Source organism: Cucurbita pepo, chromosome 14 (assembly GCF_057944985.1).
Source record: "Cucurbita pepo subsp. pepo isolate OVF chromosome 14, ASM5794498v1, whole genome shotgun sequence".
Classification (NCBI taxonomy): domain Eukaryota; kingdom Viridiplantae; phylum Streptophyta; class Magnoliopsida; order Cucurbitales; family Cucurbitaceae; genus Cucurbita; species Cucurbita pepo.
In genome coordinates, this window is record NC_141811.1 from 5,384,700 (window position 1) to 5,409,175 (window position 24,476).

The 24,476-nt window shown below is 36.3% G+C and overlaps 4 protein-coding genes across 15 annotated transcripts; 3 read left to right on the forward strand and 1 right to left on the reverse strand.

Annotated features, from left to right (window-relative positions):
* The first annotated feature begins 416 nt into the window (after positions 1–416).
* On the forward strand, positions 417–9,999 carry LOC111810049 (SIN-like family protein). 11 transcript variants are annotated; one of them, XM_087117494.1, is made up of 16 exons: positions 418–1,048; positions 1,153–1,221; positions 1,289–1,396; positions 1,747–1,815; positions 3,518–3,676; positions 5,428–5,475; positions 5,784–5,890; positions 5,994–6,065; positions 6,189–6,240; positions 7,196–7,812; positions 8,205–8,414; positions 8,539–8,659; positions 9,007–9,185; positions 9,271–9,368; positions 9,552–9,645; positions 9,722–9,999. In XM_087117494.1, the coding sequence occupies exons 1-13, from the start codon at positions 635–637 to the stop codon at positions 9,076–9,078; spliced, it is 2,118 nt and encodes a 705-aa protein (XP_086973620.1). In that variant the 5' UTR covers positions 418–634; the 3' UTR covers positions 9,079–9,185; positions 9,271–9,368; positions 9,552–9,645; positions 9,722–9,999. The 11 variants fall into 11 exon arrangements, with proteins under 11 accessions (XP_023552359.2, XP_086973620.1, XP_086973619.1 ...); XM_087117493.1 differs by having other exon boundaries at positions 9,271–9,334; XM_023696589.2 differs by having other exon boundaries at positions 9,007–9,157.
* Positions 10,000–10,840: 841 nt separating this feature from the next.
* On the forward strand, positions 10,841–12,381 carry LOC111810643 (small ribosomal subunit protein mL103 (rPPR7)). Its single transcript, XM_023697384.2, has one exon. It carries the CDS (start codon positions 10,905–10,907, stop codon positions 12,162–12,164), a length of 1,260 nt encoding a protein of 419 aa, XP_023553152.2. The 5' UTR covers positions 10,841–10,904; the 3' UTR covers positions 12,165–12,381.
* Positions 12,382–12,871: 490 nt separating this feature from the next.
* LOC111810644 (uncharacterized) lies at positions 12,872–14,751 on the reverse strand. Its single transcript, XM_023697385.2, has 2 exons — positions 14,354–14,751; positions 12,872–13,243 (listed from the first exon to the last, which is right to left on the reverse strand). Exons 1-2 carry the CDS (start codon positions 14,675–14,677, stop codon positions 13,061–13,063), a joined length of 507 nt encoding a protein of 168 aa, XP_023553153.2. The 5' UTR covers positions 14,678–14,751; the 3' UTR covers positions 12,872–13,060.
* Positions 14,752–15,699: 948 nt separating this feature from the next.
* On the forward strand, positions 15,700–23,035 carry CHR1 (chromatin remodeling 1). 2 transcript variants are annotated; one of them, XM_023697723.2, is made up of 16 exons: positions 15,700–15,892; positions 16,041–16,117; positions 16,859–17,131; positions 17,218–17,301; positions 17,484–17,830; positions 17,925–18,114; positions 18,213–18,388; positions 18,598–18,664; positions 18,756–18,942; positions 19,737–19,832; positions 19,914–20,008; positions 20,091–20,210; positions 21,873–21,992; positions 22,069–22,167; positions 22,251–22,361; positions 22,523–23,035. In XM_023697723.2, exons 2-16 carry the CDS (start codon positions 16,049–16,051, stop codon positions 22,760–22,762), a joined length of 2,274 nt encoding a protein of 757 aa, XP_023553491.2. In that variant the 5' UTR covers positions 15,700–15,892; positions 16,041–16,048; the 3' UTR covers positions 22,763–23,035. The 2 variants fall into 2 exon arrangements, with proteins under 2 accessions (XP_023553491.2, XP_023553492.2); XM_023697724.2 differs by having other exon boundaries at positions 15,703–15,849.
* The last annotated feature ends 1,441 nt before the right edge of the window (positions 23,036–24,476 follow it).

Here is a 24,476-nt window from a genome sequence, read left to right on the forward strand (position 1 = left end):
ATCTCAATAAATATATTATATTTTTTTATTCTAAAATTATTATTATTATTATTATTATTTACCATATTTGAAATAGAAAATTATCTCTATATCGATAACACATATTTCACGTCAGTTTAGTCGTAGATAAAAAAAAAATATATATATATATATAAATATTATAATTATATCTTATCTTTAATATATATATAGATGAATTTTTATAATAATGTTTTTAATTAATTCGAACGTAACAATTTACTTAATCTCTATATTTATTATAAGACGATTTAAATAATATTAGTCTGTAAATTTAAATACGATATGAATTTGAAAATTTATTTTATTAATAAAGTTAAAAAAATTAATATGTATGAAATAAATAAAAAAATTAAAAACAAATTTTATTGTTAATTTTTTAAGAAATACATTAAAAAAACTGAAATAAACCTAAAAGAGTTTAGGGAAAAATTAGGGGGTAGAAGACGAAGTTATTGTTCTTCGCCGGAGCAGTTGCTGGAGAATCTGATTGATTGCATAATAGAAGAAAAAACCCGACCTTCATCGGTTTTTTTCGAGTTCGAGAACTTCAACAGTTGCAGAAGCTTCTCGCTGTTCATTCACCCAGAGAGAGGAACGCGCCGAAACCTTCAGGATGGACCTGGACGACCTAGACGAACCGAGCCAGGTACCATCACGAACCTCCAGATTTGCACCGAAGACTTCTAAATTCAAGCCGAAGCCGAAATCGGAAGTAGTTCCGAAACCGGAGCCCCAACAGCCGACAACGAAGTTGGAACCTGAACCTCACGTTTCGAAGCCGGAAGTTGCAGAGCCAGATGCTCTAATTGGGGAGAAGAAGGAAGAAGGCGAAGAAGTTGAAGTAAAACCTAAAGTCGAAGCTTCACTTCCTAATGGAGTTGATAAAATGGATGTTGAAACTAAGTTGGAAGTTGAAGAGGAGACAATGGTGGAGGATGATGATCCAATGGAAGAAGATGCTTCTGAAGATATGGTGGTTCGTGAAATCGACGTTCTGTTTACTCCTTCTGTTGATATCAATACGAAAGTTAGTCTTCGTTTCTTGCTTATTCATACTATGTACCATTGTTTTTTTCCCTCTTTAAATTTAATTAGTTTTGAAATTTGAACTCGACTGTCATCTATTTCCAGTTATATGTGTTGCAATATCCTCTTAGACCACGCTGGAGGCCCTATGAATTTGAGGGGCGATGTGACGAGGTGAGCATTTTCTTTGATTCCTTTTTGTTCTTGAAGAATTTGAACCATACCCTTTTAATTTCAATAGGTAAGAGTTAAACCCACCACTGGGGAAGTGGAAGTTGATTTGAATGTGGATATTGAATCCAATAACTATGACAGTAAAGCCGATGCCAATTTGCAAATGAAGAAGCAGGTATCTTCTCTTATGGTTCTATTGATACTGGTAGTTCACTTTTATCAGATTTAACTTGAAAAAGAATGCTAGATTCGTAGGATTTTCCAAAAGGTGAAAAGCTGCAAGTTTTATTAAACCGAATTCGGCAACAGTTTCTAGCTGCATCTTAGTTCATTTCGTTCTTTCTTTCCCCCTGTCGTATTAGTCTCGAGTTTCATCTCACTTGATGAACTGTTTTTCTTATCACATGATGTACTACGTTTCATCTGGTAATAGAGTTATTTCTTTCGTGTACTATATACAAATGAGGATTGAGTTATTGGTGCTGTATTTTAGTGGATACCAACAAAAGCTTGTTTCTGGTTCAGACTTTGAAATCTTCATGGCAACCGCCTATGGCTACTTCCTATGCTGTTGGGCTGCTTATGGGTGATAAGGTTGTTTCCCTATCTCGCACCTTCTGAACTTTATTCTTTTCTTATCATTGATTGTAGTTGATGGGCCCTTTTTTTTTATTTGTTTTTCTGGTACTTGGTTCATCTTTTAATTTCGAAACAACAAAGGTTGACCAAGTGGTTAGTAAGAGTTAAAGGGCTTAGAGAATAGATTTGAGCTATGGCAGTCCTACCTAGAATTTAATATTCTATGAGTCTTATTGGTAACAAAATATAGTAGGATTTGGCACGTGTCATGTGAGAATAGATGAGGTGCGCAAATTGGCCTAGAACGGTACTTGAAAGTTACATAGCCATAACTCCATCAATAAACTAAACCACCCAAAGTAACAAAATTAATATTGTAAGAGGAATAGTTACAAAACACTTATACGCAGTACAATAAGAAGCCACATTTAGCTCAACAATATCAGTTTTATCTTCCAAGGGAGCTCGTTTGCTTAAAAAAATGTCCCCACAAAATTGGCTTGACCATATATATCCTTAAATTTTTTGTCTTCTCTTAAAACTATGATTGTAAAGGAGTTGGAAAAGATATAAATCTTGGGTTCTGTTGCCATTTTTTAGATAGGGAAACAACAAATATTTTGGTCCTGTTCCTGCTGCGAGGTTTTCTTTCAAATCCTTTTTTTGTTGTTTAGTGGACCCTTTCCTTTCCTTTCCCGTCCCAGCTGCCTCACTTTTTTTGTTGCTATGGAAGACTAAAATTTCCAAGAAGGTCAATTTTTTTTTGTTTGGCAAGTGCTTCACAGTAGAGTTTGCACATTAGATTGCATTATGAGGAAACATCCTTTAGTTAGGCTACTGTTTTATTCTTTGAAGAAAAGCAGCAGAAAGTATCGATCACCTCATTTGAAGTTGTCTGTTTGCTTCCTTGGCTGGGGACTATTTTTTTTATAAATATTTTTGGAGATTGTTTAGCTCGATCTATTGTGGAGGAGGTGATTCGATAACCACCCTTTGTGGAAATGGTTGTTTTCTTTTGTTGGCCAACTTTTGTACAATTGTATTAGAGTTTTTGGTGCTTAAGAGAAACAATAGAATTTTTAGAGGGCTTAGAGTTTTTGGGAGGGGTCTCTGGGCCTTGGTATATAAGAACTTTTGTAATTACTTTTTAAGTCTTATTTTGTTTCATTGGAGCTTTTTTTTAGTCGACTCCTCTTCTTTGTGGGTTGTTTTTGTGTATTTTCTTTTATTCTTTCTTTCTTACTCAATAATAGTTGTATTCTTTCATGATGCCTTACATTGATATCTATACCTTTGATGAACATCACACCATTTTTTGAGTCTAACGTTGTATTAAAAATGGAAAGTTATGCTTGGATGTGACTTGGGTCTGTTCCTATGATAGTATCCTGTGGGCTGAGAACACAAACTAAACTTTTATTTTGTATGGGTGAATTAAGAATGTTGCACCCTGCAGGATCTTATACTATTGCATCCGTAATTGATTGAATGGGAAACCTAAACTAAATTTTGTACTTTGTAAAATTGATTTTTTTTTTTTTCTTTTCTAACTAATTAGAATGAATGCAAGAATATTATAGGTTCCTATGTATTCCCCTAATTTATATTATGATGGTTGCCAATACATTTTTCAAATTCTAGCATAAGGACTTGTTTGTTTCTATTTCCTTTAAAAAATAAATAACTATTGCTAGTGTTTCCATGGGTTATATTGCAGCTACACCTGAATCCCGTACATACAGTAGTGCAACTTCGACCATCATTTGAACACCTTAATTCTGGTGGCCCAAAAAGGAAAATTAATGTTAGAGCCGATCCAAATGTTAAGTCAGAAGAGCATACAGATGTTAACTCTGCAGGTGGATCAAGGAAGCAGGTTATTTTCTATTTTTTCTATTCTATACTAAATTACTACTGAAATATTCTCAACACAGATTTTATATTTATTTTGGTTACTGTAAAGTTATCAGTCTTTTTCTTTATAGGAAACAATTTCATTTTATTGATAAAATAAAATCATGAAATGATGAAATCCCATCCATTGGATTATAAAAAACTATTCCAATGGGCCACAAGGGTAGATAAATTATACTACAAAGGGAGCTCAATTTACAGCATGAAAGAAATAGATAAGTAATTATGAGAGATGTGATTGGGGATCTCGTTCCTTGGCTGAGAAGATGCGAGAGTTATTCTATAACCAAACAGACAGACAAAAAAACTTGGATAAAGTTGAGCCATTTTCTTTCATGAAGGAATGCCCAGTGAATATGAGAGAAGGGAGGACCCAAATATCATAAGGAAAGGCAATCTGCCACCCAAATGCCTCTAGGTTGTGATCTCAAACAAATCTAGCCAGTTTGCTCCAAATGAAAAGGCAACTGTGTCATTCCTCTTCATTTTTGCACAATATGCAGCAGCTATGAGTGATGTCAATCCTAGGAGATATTCTTTGCAGCTTTTCGTGAGTATTGAGGCATGAATGACTAAGTTCTCATATAAAAAAACTTAACCTGTTTAGGATATTTTCCATTCCAAATGGAAAGGTAAAGATCTCTTTTAAACTGCATCAATACTCATGACAGATTACTGAGAATTTGCAATGGCTGGCTCTTTCCCCCTCTATGTTTAGTTTGTGTATGGAAAGAGAGGAGAGTATAGACCATCTTTTCTTCCATTATTTCCCTAAAAAGGCTGGAATTTTCTGTTTCGTACTTTTGGGCTTTATGCATGTCTCCCAAATCAGATTGATGACTAGTGGTTGAAGTGCTCAATGGTTGGAAGATGGAAAGAAAAGCTAGAATCCTTTGGGACTATGCTGTTAGGGCTTTCCTTTGGGTTTGTTGACGTGAAAGGAACAAAAGACTTTCAGAATATAAGTTTACTGATTTCATATCTTTTTGGGGCAACCTTCAACTTTTAGCCTCCGGTGGTGCACATTTACAATCAATTCTTTTTTAATTACCCAATTGCGTTTATTTTCAACATTTTTTTTCAATTAGCTCCTTGGGCGGGGGTTCTCTCTTCCCCTGCCCCTAAGTTGTTCTTCTACTGTTTTGTCTAATACATATGTTTCTTATAAAAAGAAGATAAAGATCTCTCTTACGATGCTTGCTGGCTGAGGATAAGAACTTGTCAGAGATATTGTAGAGAAAACCTTATCCTTTAGACATTATCCATGGGATGGGCATATTGCACTAGCAAATATATTTGGGTAGAAAGAGATACTTCAGCGCTATGCAATATTATTATGATCGTTGATCAAGAGCTCTTAAGTACCAATTCAAATGTGCGCTGCTGTAGGTAATATATATATATAGACATATATATTATTCTCCACATTTTACATCCCTTAGCAGCTGTTTAGCAATTTGAGCCCAGACATGGTAGTTTGTTGCTTCGCCAGTCAGAAGTAGCAGAAAGGGAGAAGGCTATTTGGCAGAGATAACCGTATTGGAGGACTATTTATTTATTTGCAGCATACCTTATTTCTTTGAATACCACGTTTCTTAACTTTTTTTTCATAAGCTAACTTGCTGACCCTATCATTATATTGCTTTAGTTCACATCTGAGGTTTCATATGTGTTCTGGTATTTATGGACTTCTCTCTTGTTTTCTTGAAACAGAAGAAGCAAACAGGACCTTCAACGGAACCTAAAACTGTAGATGAAGAGGTAACACCATTGAACTTGAGTGCTCAATTACTACTAGTGGGTTTAAGATAGTTTTTGAGAAAAGTATTTTTATTGAGTATTTTTCCTCTTGAACTTTTGGAAGAACCACTTAACTAAGTGATGCTTCTAGAAGCAGTTTAGTGCTATAAATGTTCTTAGGATTTTCAAAATCATTTTTTAAATGTGTTTGGATTAACAAAAAGCATTTCACCTCTACATAAGTCACCTCAACCTTAGCATAGAAGTGCCTTACTATTGAATCCATCATTTATAGTTGTCTAATTGTTTGGTTCACTTATTTTCTCTAGTGCTGGATTCCACTTAAGTACTATGGTCTCGAGAGTGATCTATCAACCAGACATCTGCGAAGCATGGTGGCACAAAAAAATTCCCCCATGCAATTTTCAATGAGCCCGTATGTGTTTTTTGCTCGTTGATGCATAAAATCTTTAATACGGTAAATTCATCGATTTAATAATATTTATTTTGAGCATTTGATTTGGTTCTACTTATTTCAGGCATGACTATGTGGACTCCTTGTGTCCTGGTGCGAGCTCAAGTCGCAATAAGCCCAAAGGTCCATCTAAAAGGTAAACACATTTGCACGCTCCGGCTGTTTAATATATGTTACTGAACATTTAACTAGTCAGGCAAGTAATCTGGGAGACTTCAAATATTTACTGATGTCTTAATCCTACTGATGGACATTTCAGGTTCTTACTTTCATTGTCTTTGGAGGAGCGGATTAAGAAATTGCTGACTGAGGTTTGTTTGTAAGATGAATACTTGTGATTTTTTTTCCTGATTGCCACAAGAAGATATCAGTGCATGTGCACATCTACTCTATCGTCTAACTTTTATTCAGTATTAGCTGGCTGTATATTCCATGTCCATTTATGCATTCATCAACCATTTGTTATTATCATGGGATCATATTTTCAAATTGTGCTCTGTCAATTAATCAAGGGATTTTTTTGGTCAAATATGGTTATTTATTTTTATAAGTTAGTATCATTTTTTTAGTATCTGGGTTTTTGGTCAAGATACGCCCACCTCGGCTAATCTCATAAGACAATTGCGTGACCCTACTACATTTAGTTGTCAATGAAACTCATTGTATATTAAATCTTAAGTAGGCGTTCACCATAGTTTGAAGTCATTTCTTCTATGTTTTTACATTTTTCATTGTTCCTATGACCACAATGTCAAACCATAGTGATTATTGTCATTGCTATATAAAAATAGATAATATAACTTTTATTAAGCAGCATTACCAGAAGCATATCACGAAAAAGGATTGTATTGAGCATATAAAAAAAGGTTGTCCAAAGTATGATGAACTAGACCAATCAATTTCAATTGCTTAAAGTGAACAGAGAGGACTGTCTAAAGCCTAAGGTTAAAATTAACCTCCACAGCTATAAAGCATCACATCCGCTAAATAAAATCCATCCCACATTTTCTTTTTGTTTTTTATTTTTTTATATGAAGTTAAAAGATATTGCAAATCCTTTACAAATTTGTAGTTGGGTGATATTTACCTCCTTGCCCTCTCGATCAAAGTATAGTTAGGAATTGAAAGGGGAAGTGGGGGGAGATGCTAATGACTTATAAGGAAGTGCATTATCTTTTTATCATAGTCTTTATATCATGCCGATTCATTGTTGATGACTTATTCCGTGTTTGTTTTGTGAATAATCTTTTTCCTTCTTTCCAATAGGGACCTCCGATTCGAAGATTTAGTGCACTTAAGCATTATGCCCCTGATTATGAACCAGACGAGTTTATCGAAGCTCTTCAGCAGTATGCTCAGTCGGTGCAGGGTCTCTGGGTTGCAAAAAGTTCATTTTTACTTCCGCAAGATGGCAGTGGACGTTGTGCTAGGGATTTTGTTCTTTCTTTGTTTAGCAAGAATCCAGTGGTCAGCTCTTCGCAGATAAATGTTCCAAAGTCTCTTCGGGACAAAGTGAAACATTTTTTGAATTGGTTTGGTGTTGAAAGACCTGCCTTTAAGGACTGGAGATTTAAGGAGAAAACAGATCGTTTATTTTTGAATAACTACGTGGATATTGTTCAGAAGCAAGAAAAGGTCTGGCGATCTGTGGAAGAAGGTATCACTAATTCTTTCCGGGGATCTGTGAAAAACATGTCCCATGCAAACGCTGCACCAGTAAAGCCTGAAATGGTTCCTAAACCTGAAAAACAAGTCATTCACGACAAAGCTTCAACTAAAAGCAGTAATGCAGCTCTTAACCGCAAAAGTACCATGTCGGATGAAACTCGAGAAGCTTTACCAAAAGCCCTTCAAAAGCTTTTTCAAACTCACAAGGTTTGCAGGTAGGGGCCGGTTTTCTTCTTGCTTGTGCTTATCATTATGAGAGTTTTCTTGGTTGGAAAGGACTGCTACTTTCTTGAATAGTATGGCGAGGAGTTTTGATGAGATTTAGGATATCATGGCCTTTTAACGTCTTTTTTTCATGCTCTTTCTATCATTTATTACCTTCAATAAATGATAGGTTTCTTTTATATGGGAAAACATGTATTCATCTGTTCGGTACGTGTCTATAAGCACTTGTATTGTTCCTTTGAGCTGTTTTTTGGGGAAGTCTTCATTTTGTAATAGCCTCGAGTTATCTATCATGTGACATCATAATCTATTCTTCCCGTGGTGTCATGGAGAAGATGAATCTTCATGTAGCAAAGCTGATGCGGTTGCCTTATTATTGTAGCTTTCAGTTGATATGTCAAGGTTTGCGTGATTTGGCCGTGTCCCAGTCTACTCTTCCAAAAGCTGATGCCAGAATGGCGGTGGCTGCTGCATATGGTGTTGATGCTCCTCCAGATGAATTAAAAAGAATCATCTGCCAAGTTGCTACTGAGATTCATGGTCTCTATGTCTTGACATCATCTTCAGAGCATCCAGAATATGATCCATTAAGGTTGCTGGTGAATTAAATTCATGGTCAAAGTCTTTTATGTGAAAAACGCTGTTTGCATTATTTTTCCATGTAAGAACACGATAAATTGGCATCTTTGTTCTTAACTTCATGCTGCACTATGCAGGAAAGTTGTCATTCAACTTTTACGTGGACGTGGACCTAAAGCAGTGCTTAAAAAAGCTGATGTTTTGGAAGCTTCCAAGCGTGAACTTGGGAGAGCAATCAATAGCAATGAATATAGCAAGGTAAGCCACCATGTTATTCAATCTCTCACTCATTTGAATTTCTTCCCGCATGGAAAGGGAACTTCTTTAATAGATTTTGGTTCTTATGCTACTGAAATATTCTGGTTGAGGATCTTTATTGTTCAGTGATTATTTTTCTTTTGACGTGAAACATTATTGTTCAGCTTGCAATCTCTTGCATTTTCTAAAAGCGCCGTCAATCACTGTTGATTTTATGCACTTTCTAGTGACGATCTTTTATCCCGGGATTGGCTCGTACAATCATTATGAATTAAATAAATGTTTCGGCCTTCTTCACTGGTGTCAAGATATATGATTCTGGTCTTACCCTGTTGCCTTTTGTGCAGGTTATGAACGAAATTTGCGTGTCCCATGGTTCTTCTTGGGCCTTGAAGAGTGGCGATGGAAATTCGAGATGACTAGGTTCCTCTCGTGACATTCCGAGCACAATTAAAGAGGTTCAAGGCAAAGCCAGCAACCAGATCTCCTCACTCTGCTGTACAACTTTCTTTACTCTTACTAGAAAGTATATCAAATTACCGAAAGCATAGAGAGAAAGAGAGAAGTTGTTGGTTTTCTTTGCTCTGATTGATAAAATATGCATTTTGCAGATAAATTGAATGCCATTTCCCGTGGCCCTCCATCATTTGATCCACATCCAAAATTTGACTCCATGTATTTTCTGCAACATTTAGATCTGATAAATGTGGTGCCTGTTTTCTCTATGTGATTACTGTACTTAATAGTTTATAATCCTCCATTTATCAATGATGCAAAAGGCCATCTGAGCTAATAAAATTTCAAATTATAGCAACTTTTAGAAAGAGTTAACAGTGTGAAACTGTTCATCTCGCTGTTTGATGCCAAATTACTCTACTTTCTCTATCATCAGGTACCAAATTCCAGCGCTGGGAACCTTCTTTGGCAGACTGAACACTCCTTAATGTCGTTGTGCAACACAAAAATTTTGAAATGTACAGACAAAGGTAAATACCATCCCTCTTACAATAAGATTCAGCAACAGCTTATGTAATGCAAACTTAAACCACTGCACAATATTAGGTGATCCTTTGAGTGTTGGCAATGAACTAAGAGCTTCCGGCGTTGTTCTCTGCTTTGGTGGTGTCTTTTATTAACTATAGTTTGAGGACGAATTTAGTACGCTTTATTAGATACTATTTTGATGATGATAATGGTGTTTGATCTGTTGTCACCAAATTCTTAGTACCTTGTTGAAGAACTAGGCTGATGTAGAGACATAATAAGTTCTCTCTTTTAGACCCAACCATGTAACACCCTAACGTTTACTTGAGTTTTTGGAGTCGAATGGATTTAATGAATATGAATTGTGTTCTATAGCTATTTTTGGATTATGCGATCCTAATAGAGCCCCTGGTGTCGGGTTTGGCTAGGTAATATAAGGGAAATGTATCATACTTCTTGGAATGATGGTTCGACCTCCTTGGTCTTGAGGGGTGGTGAGCAACATGGAACTCGATAATCAAAAGGGGCTTTTCAATAAAGGAAATCTAAGAAAAACATTCTACAATTTCACCCTCTAGCGAAGAAATGTTCTCTATCCGATAAAGTGAACATCCCAGCTCTCTAAGAGAGTTTAGTTTTGGAATTACAAAGTCTATTGAATACTATAAGGAAGACTCCACAAACAAAAGATGTTCTTAGCACGGATTCCCTCTAAAAATATATGTATATAAGCATCATCTTCAATTTTGAATGCAAATATTTTAAATTAATTACATTAGCAAAAATAAAATATGGATAAATATTGTGATTTTTTTTATTAAATTAAAAAATATATAACATAACAAATTATATTAAACAATTTTATAAAATATAAAGCATGTTCATAAATTAATAGTTGAATCTCAAACTTAACATTTAGTTATATTCATACAACTTCATGGTAAATTTGTAAGGTATTTATTTTTTAAAAATATTTAAAGGTGCTTTTGAAATTTAAAAAAAAAATTTAAGGGTAAAAGATATTTTTTTAGTATATTTTTAAAGTTAAAAGAATATTTTTGAAATTTTTTTCGTACCAAAATTTAAATATATATTTTTAGATTTTTTAAAATTTAATTGCGTTAAATAAAATACAAAATTTTAAGATGTTTTTATTAATTTAACTTAAAATTTAAAAGGCGAGAGATTATAAACGGAGTCTCAATTCAAGGTAAAACCCTCCCAGACTCGCACTTCCAGAGTCGGACTTAAAACCCTAGAAATGTCCTCCATCGCCACCCGCCACATCCGTCGTCTATCGACGGCAGCCACCGCCACCGCCACCGCAACCGCTGCTTCCAAGGCCACATCAACGACGTCCTCTTCAATATCCATTTCAAAAGCGAAATCTAAACTAAGAACAGAGTATGATCCAGATAAAGCTCTGAACATTTACTCTTCTGTTTCCAGTCACTACACTTCCCCTGTCTCCTCTCGCTATGCTCAGGAACTCACCATTCGGCGCCTTGCAAAGTCTCGTCGATTCGATGACATCGAATCCCTGATCGAATCCCATAAAAATGACCCGAAGATCACTCAGGAGCCCTTTTTGTCCACCTTGATTCGATCCTACGGTCGAGCTGGTATGTTCGAGCACGCTCTGAGGACTTATAATCAGATGGAAGATTTCGGCACTCCTCGATCGGTGATTTCCTTCAATGCGCTATTATGTGCATTTAACCATTCGAAGCAATTCGACAAAGTTCCTCAACTGTTCGATGAAATTCCGAAGAAATACAATTTCTCTCCCAATAAGATCTCGTACGGGATCCTGGTCAAATCCTATTGCGAATCCGGTTCCCCTGAGAAGGCCATGCAAATCGTAAGGGAGATGGAGGAAAACGATGTGGAGGTAACTGCGGTGACATTCACAACCATTTTAGATGCTCTGTACAAGAAGGGCGAGAGCGAAGAGGCAGAGAAAATCTGGAACAAGATGATATCAAAAGGGTGTGAACTCGATGTGGGTGCCTATAACGTTAGATTGATGCACGAGCACGGCGGCAAGCCAGAACACGTTGAAGCATTGATCGAGGAAATGGCTAATTCAGGTATGAAACCCGACACCATTAGCTATAATTACTTAATGACTTGTTATTGCAAGAATGGGATGATTGATGAAGCAAAGAAGGTGTATGATGATATGGAGATAAATGGGTGTAACAAGAACGCTGCAACTTTTAGAACATTTATGTATTACCTCTGTAGAAATGGGGATTATGAAAAAGGGTATATGGTTTTCAAGGAGAGTGTGAAGGTTCATAAGATTCCTGATGTTAACACAGTGAAGTATTTGGTGGAGGGGCTAATGGAGAAGAAGAAGATGAAAGAGGCCAAGGGTTTAATCAGGACCATAAGGAAGAAGTTCCCTCCTGATTCTTTGAAGGCCTGGAGAAAAGTTGAGGAGGCTCTTGGTTTGGCTTCTTCTTCTTCTTCTTCTTCTTCTTCTTCTTCTAAGGCTGATGATGAAACTGAAGAATAAGTGTTCAAGTTGAGCTACGTTGTTGTTGTTCTTGTTGAGTGTAATGCTTTCTTCTCTGACTTTTTTAGTCCCTAATTGAACAAGTTTTGTTCTGAAAGCTGCAGATTGCTATCAGTTGCTATTATGGCTTGCTATTAGAAGCCTAGATTATGAGTCATGGGGCTATATAGAGCTGTAAAAGCACCAATTTTTTTCAATAGAATCTTAGCCTTTCTTATAGTTTGTTTTCAAATGATAGGCATGACAAGAAATTGGCTGCTAGGTTCAATTGTTGACTAAGAAAACGAAGTAAACTTGGTTGGAGTGACATATGAATTATGAGATGGTTTAATATTTTGATGTGTTAGAAATGGATGGATGTATTGAGAAAAGAATTGACGTATCGATGGTGCCCTTTGAAGGGTTGTAAGTTGGTAGGCCGAAAACCGTCCCAAACTATCGAAACTAACCGACCGACCTTAGTTGGTCGGTTTTATGATGGGTTGGAGGTAAAAACTACTATTGATCGGTCGTTCCTCTAAAAAATGTAAAATTCGATAAACATGTATATTTATTAGGGGTGTATATGGTCCGAGTTGGGTTGGGTGGATTTTTTGGACCCACCGAAAAGTTCGACCGACCCAACATACGGCCCTACTAAACCTGTTAATGGAAGCCGACCGGTCGTTTTTCCTCCAAAACCGACTCGACCACCCAACATACAGCCCTGCTTTCAACTGCTTGTTCAATTTTATTCCTGATCGCTTTATTATCTTCAATTCAATCAGTCCCAACAAAAGGGTAAAATAAAAGGCTGATTTCAATTTTCAAGCTTAAATCTTCTGAAAAGAAACAGATTATTGGGACACAGTTACTTGGAAGAACAAAATGGCGACATGAGATGCCATATCTTTGCTTCAAACCTTCTTTTTGCCGGCAATTGATGGTCCAACGCTGTCGCCGGTGGCCGTAGCCTTGCTGCAGCGCGGCATCAGCCCACGTAGCGTGGCCGAAACTCCCAAACCCAAGAAAGGGAGATACAGTTTCAACAATACTCCAGATGCCCTCTGTGACCCTATCAATTCAGCTGCTATGGCCGCCTGAAAAAAGAACCAACAAAAGCTTATTCATTTACTTCCTTTCAAAGAGTCAAACTTTGAGTTTTTTTTTTTTTTTTTTTTTTTTTGGCTTTTGCTCGGGCTTTTGTTAGATATTTCGTCTCACTCCAACCGATATGGAATATCACAATCCACTGCTTTCGGGGCCTAGCGTTTTTTCTGACACTTGTTTTTCTCTCCAATCGATGTGAGATCATATATCAATTGGAGAGGAGAACGAAACATTTTTTTATAAAGATATGCAAACCTCCCCCAAACAAAACAAACGTGTTTTAAAAACTTTAGGGAAACCCAAAAGGGAAAGTCCAAAGAGGACAATATTTGCCAATGATTGGTTTGGGTAATTACAAATGGTATTAGAGCCGACACTGGGCGGTGTACTAGCAAAGACGCTAGGCTTCGAATAGGGTGGATTGTGAGATCTCACATTGATTGGAGAAAGAACGAAGTGTTTGGGTAATTACAAATGGTATTAGAGCCAGACACTGGACGGTGTACTAGTGAAGACGCTAGGCCTCGAACGGGGTGGATTGTGCGGGGTGGATTGTGAGATCTCACATTGATTGGAGAAAGAACGAGGAAAAAGTCAAAGAGAATAATATCTGATAGCGGGAGGCTTAGATAATTACAAATGGTATCAGAGCCAGTGTGTTAACGATGCTACAAGGCTTTGAAGGGGTAAATTGTGAGATCTCACATCAATTGAAGAAGAGAATAAATCATTTTTTTATAAGAGTGTGGAAAACTCTCCCTAACAAACACGTTTTAAAATTTTTGAGGGGAAGCCCAAAAGTGAAAGCCGAAAGAGATTGATCAATTATAAATGATATTAGAGCGAGACACAGGGAGGTGTGGTAGCAAGGACGCTGGGTCTCAAAAGGGGTGGATTGTGAGATCCCACATCAATCGGAGAGGAGAACGAATCATTCTTTATATTGGTGTGGAAACCTCTTCTTAACCGACACGTTTTAAAAACTTTGAGAGAAAACTCGAAAGGAAAAGTCAACGAGGACCCAGTTGCGCCCGTGAACTAGAATACCATATTAAAGCTTTGAACAACAATCAGATGATCTTAGGAGAAAAGTAGAATACCATAGCAGAGAAAAGGGAGACGCCATAGATCAAACAGGTGGTGTGCAGCCATGACTTCGCAGCCCAGATGGCGTAGACGTTGAAAACGGTGAGCGGCCATTGAAGGAGAAGCTCCAGCCAAAGCAGGCCGACGAAAAAGGGAGGCGTCTCCGCCATCAGATAGTCTCCCGACAGCCGAATGTACATCTCCTTGAAATCAATAAGAACATCGGGGAAAAGGGCTCCGGGGAGTAATAACTGGGCTCCGATGAGCGGCGGCGCCATGGCATGTACAAAGAACGACACAAATAGAACTGAATCGAAGAGCTTCAGAAGAACCCCCATCTTCTTCTCCGCCGGGAAGGGACAGTGGCAGAGACGTTGACTTCTCGCTTACTTATTTCTTTCATCGGAATTTAATTATATTATAATATAGATTAAAAAATATATTTTTTTTTTGTATAATTTATAAATAATTAATAAAGTAACAATTAATTTTTAGTATTTTATTGTGAAACGTGACATATTAAACAATAAACGTGACACGTAAACAATGGATTCGCTCGTTGGACTGGATGAGTCACCTTTAAAAATAGATAATAAATTCTTAAACCTTTCAATTTTGTTTCGTACACATGTGGAGGATTATTAAAAGGAGTAGTCGTAAATCATGAGTTTATAAATAAGAAACATTATCTAGATGTCCATTCAAAGTGGACAATATTATGCAATTGCCGAGAGGGTCGTGGTTCTTAACAATATATGCACTTAATTTTTTTAAATGTGTTGTTAACATATATATTCAAATATTCAGTAACAATATCATACCATTTTGAATATACAGATTGATTTATTAGACACAAAATAAAAAAATTTAAAAATTGAAAGATCTATTAGACACAAAATTAAAGGATGCCGACCCTTATTTAAGAATAATTCGATATAAAATTTTAAAAAGTTTTTATTATTAGTATCGTTAAATTTAATATAAACGATTTAATAACTTTTAATTTTTTTTTATGAAGGTTAAAAATATTTCTACAAATTTTGTGAATTTTTATACATAAATAAAAGTTTTTAAAGTTTATTTATATTTGTAAACACTTATATTTTTTGAAAAATTTACCAACAGTAAATTTAGAATCTAAAATCAATATTTTTTTAGTACAATAAATATGAAATATATTAATCTAAATTTATTATTATTATTATTATTATTTTTTGTGTGTGTGTAATTAACTCGGTAGGTGTACAAGGCGAACTAGACCAGCACTTGAGGTATTTTTGTAATTAATTCCTTTTTCAGGGTCCAAAACGTCTCTCCATTTCCCGCCTAAAACCCTGAACAAAGAAAAAACAAGACATTCTTTAAGAACCAGTATAACAGCACGCGGAGCTTTTCTGCAAACTTCACGACGATCCATTTTCCATGGTCGCTTCCCTGTAAAAATTTCTTCATTTCTCGGTGAATCTCAACTGCAGAACTTAAGTTTCTTCGATTTGCTACCGTGCATTTGGTTCGTTCTGCTTCCGGATTTTCGTCTTTGTATTTGTTGAGCGGTAGGAATTTCAGTACACAAGATTAATCAACTCGGCGCACGGTTTATAGCTTCTTAGGAAGATCACTTGGTTATTTGTGTTTTCAAGTGGTTTTGCTCTGATTTTTGGCTTAATCCGGTCTTTGTTCACTGTTTGATACTCATTTTAGGGCTGGAAATGGCTCTCGAGGAGAAACCAAGAGCTGATAATTCTGCAGAGTCACCGACCTCGGTTCTGGAAGACGAGGTTTTTTCACTTTCTTCACTCCAGCTTCTGACTCTTTTTTTGTGCTCTTGATTCTTTTGATACGGCAAAAGACATTGTCTGGAAATTTTAGCAGGAAAAAAGGAGTCGATTTCGTGTTTTTACCTGCTTTCGAGAAGAACTTTTAAATGGTGCTTAATGAAAAGGATTATTCCGTCCTTGAAATTATTATTTATTAGTAAAAGAAGAACGAAGAACTTTCTGGAAATAATTATCTTAATGTGTAATGATTAATCTATCGTTTTTCTTTTAGAACGCTCCTAAACAGCCGCATATTTTCCTTACTCTCCTTTTTGCTTTCTTTTTATTCAATCATATTCTGTCGTAACGCTGAAATAGAAGATTTTTCATGTTTCCCTGAAAAGATTTTCCCTGGGTCCAACACTTATTAACTCGTCGGCACTTGAAAACAAATTTGTTTGGATATTCAGTAATGTTTGCGGTGAAATTCATTGAAAAATGGTGGAGATACCTCCAACTTCTTGACAATGTTGAATTAAATGGAAGGAAACATGTAGTCTATTTTAAGATTCCATATGGACCTCTAACACTTGCGTGTTTGTTTTCTTGTGCATTCTTTTGCCATCATGTTCAAATGAGCTATGTTTGCATGTCAGTAGGGAATATATCAAATAGTTTATTCGATTCCTACTGAACTGGTATCCGTTTTTTCTAATGCTGCGCCAAATTGTCTTGTGACTTTTTCACCCCTTTTGCATGAAGGATATATGTAATGGGGAAAATGAGATCAAGTTGGAGGAAAAGATAATTTTGGAAGCAAAAAATGGGGATTCCAGTCTTATATCAAAAGAAATGGCAGAGGAGGAACAGAAATTGCTGGAAGCTCGGGTTAAGGATGAGGAGGCCGAGAAACTTGAGGATTCAAAAGAATCTGCAAAGTTGAATGACAATCAGTTTACCAAATTGGACGAACTTCTCACTCAAACACAGTTGTACTCAGAATTTTTGCTGGAGAAAATGGATGACATCACATTTGTATGTCTATGTGCTGTATAATTTACAGATTTTAAAGTTATGCGCCTTTCTGTCTCTCGTTGAGATTGTTTTCAACTTTTTGCTAGAATGGAGTGGAGGAAGAGAATAAATCTGTTGAGAAAAGTAATGTTCGTGGTTCAAAGAGGAAAGCTGCTCCACGTTATAATAATGTAAGAATTATGTGCTTCTCACGTCCTAACATCTTGGGGTACTGTTTTAAATCCTTTTTATATTTGAAACTTTAACCTCAAGTAATGTGTTATTAATTGCACTTAATCTTGAATATCCTTTATTACTGCAAACTATTGGTATATTTTAAATAAATTCTAACCTGGGACAAAAATGTTTCTAGAGGAAGGCAAAAAGAGCTGTTGCAGCTATGCTGACTAGATCAAAAGAAGGTGAGCGTGACGAAGATGAGAACTTGACCGAGGAAGAAAGAATCGAGAAGGAGCAGAGTGAACTTGTACCTCTGTTGACTGGTGGCAAATTGAAGTCCTACCAACTCAAAGGTGTCAAATGGTTAATCTCATTATGGCAGAATGGGCTGAATGGAATCCTTGCAGATCAAATGGGGCTTGGTAAGACAATTCAAACCATTGGCTTCCTTGCACATCTGAAAGGGAAGGGACTGGATGGACCTTACTTAGTAATTGCTCCTCTTTCCACACTTTCAAATTGGATAAATGAAATATCGAGGTAGTCTCTCGTGTTAACTTGGTCTTAACATTTTTTAATAAAAATTGTTTAGTCACCTTATTTTCTCCATTTGTTTTTATGTCTCCTTATATAGATTTGTGCCCACAGTGAATGCTATTATTTATCATGGTAACAAAAAACAAAGGGAAGAGATTCGAAGAAAGTCCATGCCTAAAGCAATTGGACCTAACTTCCCCATAGTGGTTACTTCTTATGAGATTGCAATGAGTGATGCTAAAAAAGTTTTGAGGCATTACAATTGGAAATATCTTGTCGTTGATGAGGTCAGCCATTTAGACTATGCTTCTACTGTGTCTCTTGTAAAAAATATAGTTCATGAATTTTAGACATTCTTAGTCTTTAAAACATATTTTTCTTGTAGGGGCATAGGCTGAAAAACTCAAAATGCAAATTGCTGAAGGAATTGAAGTACATAACTGTTGAAAATAAACTGCTTCTTACTGGGACACCACTGCAGAATAATTTGGCTGAGCTTTGGTCGTTGTTGAACTTTATTTTACCAGATATTTTTTCGTCCAATGAAGAATTTGAGTCATGGTCAGTATGCGTTTTTATCTTTAGATGGATGCTTATAATCTTAAGATTTGTTTTTTCCATTTGTGAACATGGTGGTGAATTTATAGCCTCTGGAAGTACTGCAATTTGTTAAATAAATAATACCACATATTTTGAGACTGTAGTTGCAGGGGGTCAATCAATTATTATTACCATATTCAAGACTGATTTGCTCCTAATAATTTGTTCAGGTTTGATCTCTCTGGAAAGAGTCATGCTGAAGAACAAGAAGAAACACAAGAGAATAGAAAGGCCCAGGTTGGTAATTCTTTGATGTTTTTTTTTTCCAACCCCGTATGTTGTTATTTGTTGCATAAGTTTGTCATATATAGATATTTGAAACCTGCAGGTGGTAGCAAAACTGCATGCAATACTGAGACCATTTCTACTTCGGAGAATGAAATCCGATGTTGAGCTAATGCTCCCTCGGAAGAAAGAAATTATATTGTATGCAACCATGACCGAGTGTCAGAAGAACTTTCAGGAACATTTAATTAACAAGACGTTGGAAAGTCATCTCTCCGAGAAGGGATCAGGTGGTTTAACATTGAGTTTTAGTATATAGATGCCATGTGCTTGTCGTTGTAACTACCAAGTATGTTGCAGTATATTTTCTTTGTTTTTCTGCTCTTATCATTTGGTATATGGCTGAGGGATGATGGTTTCTCTTGGTTGCCAGTTGGCATTTAAGTTGCTAAGTAGCCAGGGGATTTACGGATAGCGTTTCCAACTCCTTTAAGTTTTGCACTATACTCGTTTAAATTTTATTCGTTAAATAAAACACTTCAATGTCACGACTAATATGCAAAATGAATGAATCTATTTTAAATTCATTAAAGAATCCAATCTAACTAATAATATATTTCAGAAGTTTTTATACTTCACTTTAGATATGAAAAATCATTTATCCTACAATATTTTAGGATTTCTCTTTAATATTATTATTTTAGAGTTTTTTTTTTTGCATATCTATATTGGTTTGGCTCAGCTTAGGCATAAAGAAAGAGAAAAATCAAACCAAGCTGCCTTAGTGCGGTTGAATGGTCAGTTTGGTTTGGTTTCGTATACTTCTAGTTGACATAAATGAGTGTTTAAATCTTCTAATGCCGTGGGCTTAGGTTTCAGGTGCATGCTTGTTCTGGTTGTATTTCATTTAAGCTTTTGTAATATGTTCATTAAATGTTGCTTGGTTAAAACTGTTGTATGTGCACTTGGATCATCTTGTGCATGATTTGTTTAGGCTGCTGATTTGATGGTAGGCTTCATTATATTCGTTATATTCCATTCCATTTTATGTTCTGCTAATTGTGGTAATTTTGTGAAAATGTAGGCCATGTTTTGAAAGGAAAGCTTAATAATTTGATGGTCCAGCTTCGGAAAAATTGCAACCATCCTGACCTCCTGGAATCAGTTTTTGATGAATCATGTATCTTTCTCTCATTCTTCAATCTTTCATGGTAAAAATGTATTATACAATTTCACTTAATCCCTTGTTTTTTCCTGACAGATACATATCCTCCTGTAGAGCAGATAGTAGAGCAGTGTGGCAAATTTCGCTTACTGGATAGATTGTTGACACGACTGTTAGCACGCAAGCATAAAGTAAATTGATTTGTAATCTTGTTCAGTTGTTCTTCTCAGTTTTGCCTAACTAACTTCATTGCCTACGTTGCATTTCTTTTAGGTCCTTATCTTCTCTCAATGGACTAAGATTTTGGATATCATGGACTACTATTTTAGTGAGAAGGGATTTGAAGTTTGCAGAATAGATGGTAATGTGAAACTAGATGAAAGGAAAAGACAGGTATGAGCTTTTGAATGAACTATCTGAATACTTTAAAGCCTGTTGTGTTGTGTGCTGTTGCTCCTGTTTTCCCCTTCGTTCCTGCTTTCTTACATTGTATGTGCCAAAATGTTGCAGTATGGTGTTAATATCAGTAATTGTTGCACCAAAGAACTATGTTCAATTTATCTGTTATGTGTAAAGCTACGTTACTAATGGAAAATATACGTGCATGATGCATATACATATTCCTTTGACAAATATCATTATAGAATCTGGTATATCGAAGAAGATGAAACTACGAGGAGAGTTTTGATAGAATTTAAGCAAGATAGAATTCATGGATAATCACAAACGCTTTTGTAACTTCTATTGGAACTGGCATTGGATTCTGATGATCTGAGGTTGCTGTCAATGTAATTATAAGCTACTAATGAAGACTAAAGTTGACGAGCATCATCATATTATGGAACTTCATTCCGGTGACTTATAAGCTGCAACCATATGGTCCTCTTAACTGCCATATGCAGCTGGAAACTTGCTCTTGGCTATTATAGTCCTAATGTTCTGATGGACACATTTGGAAAGTGTGAGATTCCACGTCGGTTGGGAGGGGAAGGAAACATTTTTTTATAAGGGTGTGGAAACTTCTCCCTGACAAATGCGTTTCAAAAACCTTGAGGGGAAGCCCGAAAGGAAAAGCCCAAAGAGGACAATATCGGCTAGCGGCGGGCTTGGGCTATTACAAATGGTGTCAGAGCCAGACACTGAGCGACGTGTCAGCAAGGAGGCTGAGATCCGAAGGGGGGGGGGGGGGGGTGGAAACGAGGCAGTGTGCCAGTAAGGACGCTAGGGTGGGTAGATTAGGGGTCCCACATCGATTAGAGAAGGGAACGAGTGTTAGCGAGGACGTTGGGCTCCGAAGGGGAGTGAATTGTGAGATCCCACATCAGTTGGGGAGAAGAACAAAGCATCTTTATGAGGGTGTGGAAACCTCTCCCTCGCAGACACGTTTTAAAAAATTTGAGGGGAAGTCCAAAAGAAAAACCTCAAAAAGGACCGTATCTGTTGGAAGTTGGCTCGAAAGGTTGTCTCAATCTTTTTGTGAAGCAGATAAATATATTAGTCTGTTAGGGGGAGGGGTAGGGGAGTATAATGGCAACCATATTTGGTGCGGGGAGTTAGTCATCTGTAACATATAGAGACTAGAGTTCTAATTCTATGGGGTAGGGTAAAGCAGAAAAAATAGCCAATAATTTATAGAGGATTTATGCAGAAGAAAACAAAAGGAAAAATACTTTGAAGGAAAAACAAAATTGTGAACCTCACCACGGAGCAGAAATGTATGCCCTAGTGACGCCACCTCGCCTGATCCTGGCAAGATTCCTTAGGTGCTGATGAGTGTTTCCTAGTCTAGGTGCATGCCAAGGCCTTCCACTTGGCTCATATTTGTCCTAGAAATGTCCAAAATTCTCAGTATTGCCTTCGTGCTTTGTGCTACTACTTTAGTAGGTTTTGTTGGGATCTTGAGAAACGTTTAGTTGAGACTGAAATAATTACTTGCATGTTATATGTAATAATAAATTGAATTTCCCTTTACATGCCACAGCTGGACTAGAAATGTTGTAAATATTTCCTTTATGAAAGTGTTGTAATTGACAAATTTAATTTTTCTACATGTAGATCCAGGAGTTCAATGATGTTAACAGCAACTACAGGATATTCATTCTAAGCACCCGAGCTGGTGGTCTGGGTATCAACCTTACTGCAGCAGATACCTGTATACTCTATGACAGCGATTGGGTATTTTTCTTGACACTCCATTTATTTTTCAGTTTCTGTATTAATATTGACTCACCATATTGCGTATATACACCAGAACCCACAAATGGATTTGCAGGCCATGGATAGATGTCACAGGATTGGTCAAACGAAACCCGTACACGTTTACAGACTTGCAACAGCTCAGTCTGTAGAGGTAACTTGCTGGTGGTCTTAATCTTTTGGTGTGTTCATATTCATGATGCTATTCATCAGTACTCTGATGAATTGTCTTAACAGGGCCGCATTCTGAATAGGGCATTTAGTAAGTTGAAGCTTGAGCATGTTGTCATCGAGAAGGGGCAATTTCACCAGGAACGAACTAAACCCAACTCTGGAGCTATTATAGAGGTTAGTTGACCGTGTTTCAATCCATTTCTACTTTCTTTTCACTCTCTACTGTGAAGAAAATGGATCTTTTGCATTGGTGATTTGCCGTGTGACCAACATTTCTTGTGGCTGCAATGAAAATTTCCATTGTTTCTTGTCCCGTTTTGTGTAAAAATTTTCAGGAAGAGGATCTGCTGGCACTACTAAGGAAGGAAGATTCTGCTGAAGATAAGATGATACAAACAGACATTAGCGATGCTGATTTGGAGCGTATTTTAGACCGCTCCGACCTGCTTCCCCCGTCTGGTTCAGACGACGAGAAATCGAAAGTTTCTGGTGATTTATACCCCCTCAAAGGGCCTGGTTGGGAGGTGGTGATACCAACTTCAACAGGAGGGGTACTCTCTACACTCAACGCTTAACTGTTAACAGTAGTTTTGAAGGTGGTGTTGCGGTTTGGGACACGGGGAAATGTATGTAGTTGGGGGATTCTGTTGCATGCAATTTTTGGTCTTTTTGAGTTTCTGAGCATGCAAAATTATGATTAGGGCAGCATGTTTTGTTTGAGGTTGGGAGATACACTCTGTGAAAGGCTGTCTTCAGAGGAGAGTTTCTAGGGCGTTTGGCCATAGAAACTTGCTTGATCTTTTTGGGACGAATTAAGAAAATATGAATTCCCTTTCTATCATTGCATACATTAGTGGCTGGACGAACTAAAAATACGAACCTAAACTTGCATGTTCTTCGATTGGTAAGCTTTCATGGTTTTGCTTTTTGTTTTCCTAAAGACCTCCCTCGTAACAATCTTCCTCTCGAACAAAGTACACCATAGAACCTCCTTTGAAGGCCTATGTAGCTCTCGAACATCCTCATCTTAATTGAGGCTCGATTCATTTCTCTTAAGCCCTCGAACAAATTTCACCATTTTGTTCGAAACTGAAGTCGCTTTCGACTACACCTTATTGATGTAGCTAAGTTAAAGTATGACTTTGATACCTAGAAACCATGGACCTCCACGATGGTTTGATATTGTCCAGTTGCATAAACTCTTGTGGCTTTGTTTTTTGTTTTTCAAAAGGTCTCATATCACTGGAGTTGTATTATTCAATTCCTCAACATTTATGTCTTGATCCTGTCTTCGTCTTTTTATTCTATTGAGCTAAATTTAAATTTTATTTTAAGATAAAGTTATGATCGATAAATTAAATTTTAAAAAAAAAAATTAAAGGACTAAAATGTGCTTAGATATGCTAATGAATTGAAAATAAATTGATGATCTAGGAATATATTGCATTCGCTACAGAAATTGAGCAAATTAAAATAATTCACCCGTCTTCATTTAATGAAGTCACGAAGTCTTCCATCTTCTAAGATATAGCGAAGCGACTACTCGTTCGTACTTGAAGCACCTTCGATGGGATAGAATAATACACTCTTTTTTGTTTTTTTTTTCTTTTAAAGAAATATGATAAAGATATTTCTTCCATTTTAAAAGGAAGATAACGCCTAACTCAAATAGGTTCAGAAACAAATAAAAAACAAAAACCAAAATATTTATAAATAATTTGTTTTTCGGCCGATACAAATTATATTTAAAATACTTTAATTTTATTAATTAATGTTTAAATCCACGTCAGCCAGTGGACGAAAGGCCCACGTAACCGGCATGTAAGGAGATGCTTACGTAAATTAATTTGGACCATTAACTGTTTGACTCACCTGCCGTTCACCTTTTTCTTCGTGACGGCCACTTAGACCATGCCACGTAGTTTCACTCGCTCCGCGACGCGTTAATATCGAATCTACCACTTATAATGCCATGCTTTAGCGTTAAAACAACTGGTGGGTTTATCACTACAATAACTTTATTTAAATTTATCTCAAAATTTCTACGATTTATAAATAATAATAATTATTATTATTTGAATTTCTAAAATAATCCTTTTAATTTTAATTAATATCCTTACAAATTTAAGAGTATTATTGAATTTTTTAAAAAATTTGAGATATTTTTTAAGATAAAATGTAAAATTGAGAGATATTTTTATTAATTTTATTTATTTAATATCTATAAATAATCAACCATTATCCAAATTAATATTTGAATTACTAAATTAAATTGGTTATTAATTTCGG

What these genes read in the sequence shown, in the direction of transcription:
- LOC111810644 (XM_023697385.2), bottom strand. Translation starts at nt 14,677, where the DNA reads ATGGGGGTTCTTCTGAAGCTCTTCGATTCAGTTCTATTTGTGTCGTTC. An exon ending in TCTCCCTTTTCTCTGCTATG is followed by an intron (nt 13,244 to 14,353) that starts GTATTCTACTTT and finishes TTCTTTTTTCAG; the next exon opens with GCGGCCATAGCAGCTGAATT.
- LOC111810049 (XM_087117490.1), top strand. Translation starts at nt 635, where the DNA reads ATGGACCTGGACGACCTAGACGAACCGAGCCAGGTACCATCACGAACC. An exon ending in CAGGTGGATCAAGGAAGCAG is followed by an intron (nt 3,677 to 5,427) that starts GTTATTTTCTAT and finishes TTCTTGAAACAG; the next exon opens with AAGAAGCAAACAGGACCTTC. An exon ending in ATGCAATTTTCAATGAGCCC is followed by an intron (nt 5,891 to 5,993) that starts GTATGTGTTTTT and finishes TACTTATTTCAG; the next exon opens with GCATGACTATGTGGACTCCT.
- LOC111810643 (XM_023697384.2), top strand. Translation starts at nt 10,905, where the DNA reads ATGTCCTCCATCGCCACCCGCCACATCCGTCGTCTATCGACGGCAGCC.
- CHR1 (XM_023697723.2), top strand. Translation starts at nt 16,049, where the DNA reads ATGGCTCTCGAGGAGAAACCAAGAGCTGATAATTCTGCAGAGTCACCG. An exon ending in TGGATAAATGAAATATCGAG is followed by an intron (nt 17,831 to 17,924) that starts GTAGTCTCTCGT and finishes CTCCTTATATAG; the next exon opens with ATTTGTGCCCACAGTGAATG. An exon ending in ATCAGTTTTTGATGAATCAT is followed by an intron (nt 19,833 to 19,913) that starts GTATCTTTCTCT and finishes TTTTCCTGACAG; the next exon opens with ATACATATCCTCCTGTAGAG.